This window comes from Diachasma alloeum, unplaced genomic scaffold, assembly GCF_001412515.2.
Source record: "Diachasma alloeum isolate Michigan unplaced genomic scaffold, Dall2.0 Dall_scaffold_00539, whole genome shotgun sequence".
NCBI classification, from domain to species: Eukaryota; Metazoa; Arthropoda; class Insecta; order Hymenoptera; family Braconidae; genus Diachasma; species Diachasma alloeum.
The window spans coordinates 9,861-20,883 of record NW_021680671.1 but is presented as its reverse complement, the minus strand read 5'-3'; the positions used below and the strand labels follow the sequence as shown (position 1 = coordinate 20,883).

The 11,023-nt window shown below is 36.8% G+C and overlaps 2 protein-coding genes across 3 annotated transcripts in view; one reads left to right on the top strand and one right to left on the bottom strand.

Annotated features, from left to right (window-relative positions):
• LOC107042943 overlaps positions 1 to 1,719 on the top strand; it is a 65,181-nt gene extending 63,462 nt beyond the window's left edge. For both annotated transcript variants that reach the window (XM_015264205.1, XM_015264206.1), the window contains exon 6: positions 1,658 to 1,719. In XM_015264205.1, coding sequence (XP_015119691.1) covers positions 1,658 to 1,707 — 50 coding nt within the window. In that variant the 3' untranslated portion in view covers positions 1,708 to 1,719. The remainder of the gene's footprint in view (positions 1 to 1,657) is intronic.
• A 4,819-nt stretch (positions 1,720 to 6,538) lies between these two features.
• Positions 6,539 to 10,467, bottom strand: LOC107042917. The gene is made up of 9 exons (XM_015264168.2): positions 9,797 to 10,467; positions 9,419 to 9,676; positions 9,229 to 9,333; positions 9,034 to 9,156; positions 8,819 to 8,947; positions 8,595 to 8,699; positions 8,297 to 8,527; positions 7,510 to 8,214; positions 6,539 to 7,444 (listed from the first exon to the last, which is right to left on the bottom strand). Exons 1-9 carry the CDS (start codon positions 10,457 to 10,459, stop codon positions 7,424 to 7,426), a joined length of 2,340 nt encoding a protein of 779 aa, XP_015119654.2. The 5' UTR covers positions 10,460 to 10,467; the 3' UTR covers positions 6,539 to 7,423.
• Between the last annotated feature and the right edge of the window lie 556 nt (positions 10,468 to 11,023).

The window sequence follows — 11,023 nt, the reverse complement described above, 5'->3', positions numbered from 1 at the left end:
GAGACTGCTACTGCCGAGTTACTCATGCACCCGACTCACATTTACCGACAATTCGACCGGGACGCCGCCTTTCCGGTGGGGTACCAACTAACATTTTTGGAGTCAGTCAAACCCCCCGATCCGGGCCTCTACTCAGGTCTATCCTCTTTGAGGCGTACCACGAGTCGCATGCGACCTATTGAAATCTTCTTCTTCTTCTTCTGTTCCTTAGTGGTTAGACTTCCAAAGTAGGAGTATGTACCATATTCTAATTCACATTCTTGAAGACAGATGTCACTAAATTACGCGCTTCGTTCAATCCGTCTGATAATTTCAAACCATCCTTCAGTTTCTTCCTCTTCCAAGCACTTTGATAATTTCCGTAAACACTCTTTCTCATTCGAATCACCACACAATGATTAACCCAACGTTATTATAATGTTATTAACATATTTTTTTTTTCATTTATTTATTTATTTTTTCAATTTTTTTATTATATTCTAATTTGATCTTGTTCAGCCAAAAATTTAACAATAATCATAAAAACATTCAAAGGTTGCTGTATGAATAGTTTTTGAACGTCTTCATCTATAAATAAACCTTTTTTAAGGAGAGATGAAAAAAGGTTAACTCTAATTTGGGAAGGAATCAAAGAGCAGTTCCACACAACATGGTTGATATCCATACACCAATCCCCACAATCGCACGTTGCACTGATGATAATTTTCTTATCAGCTAAATGTTTACGCACCAAAGAATGTCCACTTCTTATACGGTTAACTAATGTAATTTATTTCCTGCTAAGAGACACTTCTTCAAACCATGCTTTTTTAGAAAGTTTCTTTTCACTGAGTTCAAAGTATTTCAGTCCAATCTTTTTAATTTCACTTTGGCGTTGAAGGTGTGTATAGGAGTCCAAATATAATTGTTTCTTTAAATGTTCATTTAATTCTGTCCCTAGACATTTTATCTCACTATTCAATGCTAAATCCAATGAATTCTTAGCTAATTTATCAACTTCTTCATTCCCTTCTATTCTCTTGTGGCTAGGAATCCATATAAAATCTATTTCTAAACCTAACTCATCTAGTTCCCTCATCATTTCCTTAATCCTATAATATAATCTATTATATCCGCTCGTAGATCCTCTAGAAAGAGCGACAATAGAGGACTTTGAGTCAGAACAAATTAAAGATTTCGTAATTTTCCTTTCCGAAATAAATTCCAGAGACTTTTGGATTGCGAATAGTTCCGCATAAAAAATAGTATTAAACTTGTGTAGTTTAAACTGACCTGACATGTTCAATTCCGGGCACCAAAATGCAGCACCTGTACGATCGTCTTTCTTTGATCCATCCGTGTAGAAAACCATTCTTTCTGGGTATTTATTATTCATTATTTGATTGAAGGCGTCATTTGGATTTTCTGCTTTTTGAATCTCAAAGCCATCCGAAACGTTAGAAATAATCTTGTAAATAGTTGATTCATATGAAAATTCGTACATTGCTGGAACCTTAGATGTCTCAATCTCGTCCCACAAGTCTAGACTATGTACCCACACTCTGTACAAGGCATGTTTATAAGATTTTCCCTTATTTGGTGATTTATCATATAATCTTTTCATTAACTTCAGTTTAGGTATTAACATATTATAAAAATTGGTCACTGTTCTCGATAGGTATTTTCTCAATAGGAATCTACGTCTTTCAATCAGAGGGGGTTCACTAGCCAGATGTAATAAAACCGGAATAGGAGTAGTGCGAATACAACCCAGACAGCATCTCAGGGCTGCATATTGAATACGATCAATCTTCAATAAGTCTTCCGATGAACCATCATGATAGTATAAACTCCCCCAATCAAGGGTAGCTCGAACGAGCCCTTTATATATTATTAATAAAGTACTAGGATGACTTCCATAATTTAATCCACTAATCGCCTTCAAAACCGAGATGTATTTTTTCGACTTTTCCAATGTATTCTTTATATGATTATCCCATTTCAAATCCTTGTTAATCCAGACCCCAAGGAATCTGATGCAATCCACCTCCTCCACTACCTCTTCACTCAATCGAATCATAGGAAGTTCATCTTGTTCAGGTTTAGCCTTTTTATTAAACATAATCGATTTTGTCTTAGACTTAGATAGATTTAAACCTCGACTTCCCAACCAGGTATCCCATTCATTGATAGATGCAGAAGATTCCTCTATGGCTTCTTCATATGTGTCGCTCATATTATAAACTACTTTATCATCTGCAAACGAGAGAAATCTCGTCCGTGTACCCACATGAAAACTCATCTTCCTCATATATAGATTAAATAACAACGGGCTCAATATACTCCCCTGTGGAAGACCTCTACCAGTATCAATGGTTTTAATAGCAGAACCTTTATATTCAATGAACAATCTCCTGAATTCAGTGATATTTTTGATAAAGCAGACAATCTCATATGGTACACCTAATTCTTTAAGGTCCTGTACTATAATCTCCGCGATTACATTATCATATGCCGACTCAATATCCAAAAAAACTGCCGAAGTATACTTTTTCCTAAGAAAACCTAAGTTAATATCAGTTACTAATATTGAGATGTCATCATAACAGGATTTATTTTTCCTAAATCCAAAAAAATTTTTAGGAAGTATATTATTTTTTTCACTCCACCAACTTAGTCTGGCATTAATTATTTTCTCCATAATTTTTAATAGACAGTTTGACATGGCAATAGGTCTGAAGGTAGTTCCTCCGGGTTTGGGTATCAAACAAACCGAATATTCCGTCCACGACTTAGGAATCAGTCCTTTACTGAAGAAAAAATTGAATAATTTTGTAATAGTTTTCAATGATTCCTTAGGGAGTTCTCTCAGAATACTATAATTAATCCCGTCAGGTCCAGGAGATGATTTCCTTTTAGAATTATTAATCGCATGAATAACCTCTTCAATTGATATTTCTTTCTTTAAGACTGTAATATTGGAGTCATAATAGGGTAATTCTATTTTCCGTACGAATGGGTGTTTATTAAGTTTATCAATCGCCTTTTCTATATTGGGATCACATGAGCTATTCACAACATTAACATGGGTGGTAGAAAATCTTGACTTAAAGGCCTTTATAATTCCCCAAACTTCCACTAATAATTTTTGTGGTGATAAGGATGAACAAAAATCTTTAAAACTCCTTCTTTCCTCTTTCCTCAATTCCTTCTTGACTTTTTTCCTTATCTCCATATAATTATCAAAATTCTCCACCGAAGGATTGTTTTTAAAAAATCTCTCAGCATTTCTTCTTTCTTCTATCAAATCTGAACAATCGGAAGTCCACCAAATCGTTGGGGGAGGGGCTTGACGGTCCCCAGAGGCAATCTTAGAAAATTCTGTATTTCTCGCTCCTGAACTCATCAGTTTATCCTTGATCGTTTGGATCAATTCATCATAAAATTCTTCACATTCTACTAATTCAAGCTCTCGGGCCAAGTCCTCCGACCATTCTTTCATTTGTACCTTAAAATCCAACCAGTCAACTTTCTTTAATAGAATTTTTTTCCTCAATGATGTTCTAAAAAACGGGGAGAAATCCGACCAATTTATACTAATTGGGTAATGATCACTACCTAACGTATCGTCAAATGTCGACCAACTCATTCTCATTACTAAATTATCCGAGCATATCGATAAATCAGGGGCACTAATGACAGAAGGTCTATTCAATATTTGTCGTGTTTCACATCCTGTATTGAGTATCGTAAAATTATATGATAAGGTCAATCGATTTATAATATTACCAGTCTCGTTACTCCTAATGGTAGAACCCCGATTCGCATGTTGACCGTTGAAATCTCCACAAATCAAGCAATTATCTCCCAGAGATGAACAATATCAAAAAACTTAATCCATTCCTCGTTGCTGACGAATATAGCTGGAGGACGATAAACGCAAACAACAAACAATGCTCTCGATTCCTGTTCAATCCTGATACAAACCCACTCCATTTTTTTAGTGATGTTCAATTCCTTAATCTGTATACATTCAATAGAATCTCTAATAGAAATCATTACACCACCATGCGAAGTTGATTGACGATCTTCTCTAATATCATTGTAACCTTTCAATAATTTAAATGATTGATCAGGCTTTAGCCATGTTGCCTGTATACATATTATATCAAAATTATGTGTAGATGCAAAATTTTGGAATTCCCCTGATTTAGATGAGATGGATTGACTGTTCCATTGACAGATTTTGAGGATATGTGTATTATTATTATTCATTATTCGTTATTAAATTCTTCTTCTGATTCTTTAATGATCTGATTGATCAATTCATCTCCTTTGACATGAACTTTTAATTTCTTTAAAAATATTTCTGTTAACTTGGAAATATTACTCTCGACCGTATCATTCAATTTTCTCATTAGTTCTTCTTCAGTAAACAAGAAACACTTTTCCCTTTGTGTATCAGGAGAATCAATAGCAGTCTCAGAAGGACATAAGGTACTTGTATCATTATAAGAGAATTCCATATAATCTTCCTTCTCACTCTGTGCTGTATTATTAATCAGTTCCCTATTGATAAATCTCGACCTCGACAACGAGTTAATCGAGGTTGCTTTGTGTTTTGTAAGATTGAATAAAGGGAAAGAGGAGCTCGAAATATTATCGTTGAGGGATTTGTTATCTTGTTGATAAACCAAACTTCGTGCTTCCTTGAATGTAAGGTTCTTCTCAGCTACTAGTTTATTAATCTCTTCGTCCTGCTTTCTTTTAGGGCAACGTTTAAAGAGAGAATCATGCCTCCCACCGCAATTAATACATTTAGCAATGCTAGCGATGCACTCGTTTATCGAGTGACTACCTCCACATTTATGACAAATAATCTCCTGGTTATTTCGACAGTTGATCTTAAAATAACCCAAGCGATAACATTTATAACACTGACGAACTGCAGGTATAAAAGGATTAATCCTTTTTTTGTCAAACCAAATTGTAACCACCTTAGGTAGCACTGGTTCTCTGAAGTACAATTTAACAGATTGTGTATTGACAACTTTTTCAATTTCCGAGTGAGAATCTTGACTAGTGTTTAAATCTCCCAAAACCTTCTCTTTCCTGACAATCCTTGTGATCCTAGATGGAACAACTTCCTCTGTTCCTACTTCAGTTTTGTAAGCCCTCAACCCTTCTCTTATTTCCTGTTCCGTAAAATCCGGATCAACCCCTCTAATAACTCCAACTTGGTGGAATTTAAAAATTGGAATAACAGCTTTCCAATTAACTTTGATTAAAGAAATATTATCAATCAATGTATTAGCGTCCTCAAAATTTTTGAAAGTAAGAGCAATTTTCTCTTTCCCTGCTCTCTCAATTACAAGTAATTTATCAAGATAGTCCCTGAATTTAATACCAACTCTCTGAATGTGTAAGTTTCCCAAATTATTCTCCTCTTTGCTTGGATCGATATCCCAAATATAAACAAGATAAGGAGCCTTAGACTCTATTGTATATTTATTTCCTTCTTGGAATTCTACCCCTCGCTGAGAACCTGGCCCTCTTTTCCCCACAGGCTCTTCCCCTATCTGCTCATGACTTCGCTTACCCATTACACCCTAAAACGTACTATGTTTAATTAATTACTTCTTTTTTCTTTTTCCTGAGAAGGAATTACGGATCAGCCAACAATAGCAGACACTACAATCACTCCACCTCTTTATAGTCCAAGTCTCAATTCTCAATAAATGTTCAAAAAAAAGTCATAAGATCCTTCAAAACTGATCCTCATTTCACTTAATAAATCCTCAATTAACCAAACATACTCTTGAAAACTCACTATCCTCTCCACTTCATTAATCAACTTAAATACCGCACAAGAAAAAAAAAAAGAAACCATTCCAAATTCCAAATTACTAATCTTTCAAATTTCATGTATCAACTGGAGACCCGTTTAGCGCCACGGCTCAAACGGAACTCTCACCTGAAATCGAACGCACGATTTCAACTCGAGAGAATAGACTCCCAGATCTCGGGGTTGAAGTGACCCCAAGCCAAAAATAGTTCGACCCCAACGGAGGGATGGCGCCACGGTCGGGCGAACTGTCTGTGCGGGTAACTCGGCAGTATACTGGCGACAATATGAGAGTGATCTTTCCATCTAACCCCTACTTCCCCCACCACCGACGCGCGCATGCGCGGTGGGACGGTGGTGTATCCCTCCGCGTACGGCGTGTTCAAAATACATGAAAAATAATTTCCTGTTTTGTTTTTTTCGTTTTTGATGAAAAAACAATGAATTGATAACAAAATTATGAGGAAATACGTGAAAATTAATACTTAATAAATTAATAATAGTAATTGACTTGTCTAATTCTCCAACAGTTGACCAAAAGTTTCAAAAATTCCAGAAAAGTCCACATTGATGTACAATATTTGAGAACTATAAATAAAAAATCATTAAATCTTCGAAAAATCTTCTCAAATATTCCTAATTTCTCTAAAAATTGTAAATCGACGTGAAAATTATCTATACCTACATTTAAATAAAATTATTTCTGGTGATTCATTATGAAATGATTGAATAATAAGTTTATTACATGCTACACACCGACAGAAACCACGCAAAGCTGCGTTTTCGAATTTTTTTGAAAATGACAATAATGACTATCAGACACAAGGCTCGAAAATTGGAATGGAAGAACAAAGGGGATAGAAAAAACTATAAACTAGGTGAAAAATAATTTGTACATTTCGTTTCAACGTTTCATATCAAATAACAGAAAGATCAAATTCATTTTCAATGATCCTCCAAAAAACAAATTTTATATTTATACGTCGATTTTATCACACTTTTTTCGTATTTTACATTAACTTGAAATAACAATAATTTATATGCTTTTTAGAAAATTACAATAACTTCACTTGTACTTATATAAATTACAATTCATTAAATCTTATCCATAGTACTTAATTATCAAAATATACAAACATTACTCCAGTAGGGAACCGACAAAATAAGCTCTATAGGTTCGAATGAATTACAGAAGAAAGTCAAACTAAAATCTAATCTACAAGCTGTACACGAATAGGTTTAAGGTATTCCATTTGAAATTTCTTTTGCCTGGTGCTCGAGAAAGCTGAAAGAATTTGAAAAAATCAAACATTAATAAACTGTTAAAAACAACAATATGAGGAAAAGTAAGAGCATGATTGAAAAAATGAAAACTTAACTTAAGACAGGATTTCTTCCATTCCATTTCCGACGCAGTCGTTCGAGTCGTATGGCTGAAATCAATTTTTGACAAAATTAGCTGATTAGAAAAATTCTGTTTATTGTCGATTTATCAAGACTAGGAATAAAATGGAAACCACAACTTAACTTTTTAATGATTCTACTTCGTTCGTTCTCAAGATCAGCCAATTTCGTGCTAACGGTTGGAGTGCCAGATAGTCACTTGGAGAACTCAGTGATCTGTAGAACAGAAATTAAATATAAATAGTGGTGGTGAAACAATTGAATAGAAAATTTATCGTTACCTTAATGGAGTATATCTGCCAAGCTCCACGATTACCTCCACGACGATCAACTACCAACAGTCGAGCTAGGGCATCTGTCGACAAGCATCGAAACAGACGAGCAACACCTCTGCTTCGACTACTCAGGGGATGACAATTGCTGTTGTCAACCGAGTGTGGATTGAACATGTAATATACACGTCGTAATGATTCCGAGATCACTGGAGAGATGAGGAATGCAACGGTTTTGGAGTCAGCTATATACAAAAATCCTGTATGCTCCAAGGATGATGCATGTAGATCTCCCATCGAGTTGATCGCTACTGTGATGTCCTTCACAGCAGTTCCCGATGAAAACAGCCCATAAGTTTCCGACCGAGGCTCGATTGTAACCGAATGACCACAAGCGATGATCGACGTGAGAAGATCCTCTGGAGACAAGTGGGTATATCCTGGGTCCTTGTGAGATACACTATCAGCGTAATATTTGTCACCATCTACCAACACTCTGTCAAGAAGATCTCGAGTGACCTTCCCATCGGAGAGGAGCAATGCAACGATGCTGCAGATGGAATTGGCAGTGCATTGGCAATTTGCTCTTTCTGGTGGGAAGCGCTTATCTCCCTGATGGAACCTCGCCGATTCATGGAGGAGAACGCGATCGATTTTAGTGGAAATCTCGATCACTTTGTCCTTCCTCATCCAGAATGAACGGTGATCTTGTATCTGGAAACGTTAGGGGAATAGTTATGATTAATATTTCGTTTACGAGAAGCTCAAGAGAAACTGAAACCAATGCCAACTGTACCAATGTTGATTCAGGTTCTGTAATTGGCTGTTCTAAATGTTGAGATTCTCCACACGATGGCATCGGTGAAGTACAAGACAACTCAGACGAAACAATTTCCTCCATCATCCTGCGTCTGATGTGCGGCATATCGTTTGCTGTGAACAAGAAGCTGGCATGCCTCGTCAGATATTCAGCATACACGCAAACGAATACTCCACAGTCATTATCATTGTTTTGATGAGGAATATCCTGTGGAAATGAAAGAAAGAAAATAATTGATCACACGTTAACGAAGTTGGCATATAACAAAACATACATTGACTTGTTCAGTGGTCCATCTCGCAGAATCCAATGATTGACCTTTTCTGTGCCGATGCTCATTGTCGAGATAGGAGAGAATTGTGTCCATAACTTGCGTGTGCTGTTAATTTGAGAACGAAAAAGGTAACTAGAGCGGAATCAACATTGCCATATTTCGATTATGACGCAGAACTTCATCAGATTTTGATTAAAATAGTTAACAGATTCTTGGATACTCACGTTTGTGGAAGTCTGAGCGAGACTGTCATACAATTGAATGGACTTCTCTTTGACATAGACCACACACAGACACCAATGATTACCCGAATGGATTGGTATGAGTAACATTTTTTTGGAAAATATGTCAACCTGGAACAAGAATGGAAAGGTGTAGGTGAAGAAACATCAGATCTAAAGCTAATTTTTTCTTTCTCGTAAAATTTTGTCGGAATTACCTTTTTCGTCCATCGAGAAACATTATCGTATGAACGAAGAAGATTCTGATAGAAGAACGTGTTGAGAACATGAACAGCACCTTCGCTTCTTTTTGCCAGAAGACTCAAGTACTTGTTTATGACCTGAAAGGAAAATCAGAAAATATCGAATGAAAATAATCGAACATAATACTTTCCTATTCTTTTCATACTCACAACATCGTTCAACCATGATCCCGGCAATAATCTCTTCAAGTCTGTTACTCGTACCACTTCACCATCGTTCGAAATGACCGTCTCGTCACTACGTTGTAACCATGTCTATAGATTGAGAAACGCATAAGAATATGAAAAATTAATATTCGGAAACCATGAAACTTGGATTTTTCACATTTATAATACTGACTTCAACAAGAGAAAGACTGGGAGGAACGTCAGTCGATGAAGATAACTGACTTTCAGGAGATGAAGATGATGGAGTTTCGGTGGATGAAGGTGGTGGAGTTTCAGCCGATGAAGATGGTGGAGTATCAGGCAATGAGAACTGTGGAGTCTCAAGCAAAAAGCACGATTGAGTCTCTGGTGAAGGATAGAGTACAGTCTGGGAGGACGAATCAGGTTGTGTAGGAAGAGATGTCACTGGTCCCTGATCGTTTACATCCAGCTAAAACAGTATTATAATAATTCAATAAAAATTCACTTCACAATAATCATCATGGGAATTATGACGACATAGATTAAATATCAATGATTACGATGTAATCTCTCTAGAAGTACTACTCACAATGGTGGCCTCGACCTTGGCCATCTTCAATGGTGGTTCGAGGTCTGCGGAAGGCTCAATCAGTTCAGAATCCTCTGAATCTCCAATCTCCATTTGGGACTCGAACATGTCTAATAGAGATCGACGCACACTCGATGGTTTCGTGAACTCTGTTGGAGTTACAGTCGAGAAGCATGATTCTTGGGCTGAATCCTCTTCCTTAAACTGCAAAATCTCTACGTTTGTCAGATCGAAATCCTTCTCGTCATCCTCCTCATCGCAGATTATGTGGATCTGATAACTATCCTCTGAATCATCACTGACTTCCCTCCTGTAATCTTGAAGAATCCGTTTCTCCGTAAGCTCACAGCACTTTCTCCAGCCTGTAGCTGCTGATTCCAACGCTTCAGCCCAGATCTCATCAGTCTGAGCAAGGGAGAAGTCATTGTTGCGACCAACATGAGCATCATAGTATCGTTTGGCTTGCGACCAAATCATCTCAATGGGATTGTAGAAAGAGTGATATGGTGGCAAGCGCACGACTTCATGCTCAGTCTCTTCACGAACGAATTCATCCAGTTCAAATCGGATCGGTTCTTTATGAACTTGGCACAGAACGTACAATTCCTTCTTAGTTGCATCTGAATCATACGCTACTTTGTGATCATCAAGCCAGGCCTGCATTTCAGCTTTTCTCCAGCTGGATGTAGGCTGTTTTACAACCTAGAAAAGATATTTTAATTACTTGAAAATTGGGCAAAACTGAACTTCCATTGGGAACNTCACAGGGATAGTTTCTGAGGGGAATTTATGCTCTCCTCGTCCTCAACATGTTCTTAATGTTTTTCAGGTGATTCATTTGCTGGCTAATTAATATTAAGGAATGAAACCCAGACGGTGTGATGGAGAATTAAATTCCCCATCAATCGATCCCCGTTGCATCCCTTAATCTCTGTAACAAAAAAATACAAACTACGACAAAAGTCATGGGCCAGTGAGAAACATAATTTTCTTCTCGGCGCACAGTGACTTTTCACCATTCGCCCGCGAATTAAAAATTTGTCTTTCCCCTCCTAATTGAAATTAAGGGATGAAAAAAAGGCTGTTTGACGGAGAACAAAATTACCCATCAACTAACACTCTTTCATCCCTTAATCTCTGTAAAAAATGGAAGAAACTGTCATGGATATCACAGCGCAGTAAGAAAAATAATTGTTTTGCGGCGCACAGTGATTCCCGGTAATTAAA

Excerpts from the sequence above, each read along its gene's own strand:
- LOC107042917 (XM_015264168.2), bottom strand. The coding sequence starts at position 10,459 with ATGCAGGCCTGGCTTGATGATCACAAAGTAGCGTATGATTCAGATGCA. Across the intron at positions 8,948-9,033 it reads TTTCTCGATGGACGAAAAAG|GTTGACATATTTTCCAAAAA; the intron begins GTAATTCCGACA and ends TTCTTGTTCCAG. Across the intron at positions 7,445-7,509 it reads GGCAGATATACTCCATTAAG|ATCACTGAGTTCTCCAAGTG; the intron begins GTAACGATAAAT and ends TCTGTTCTACAG.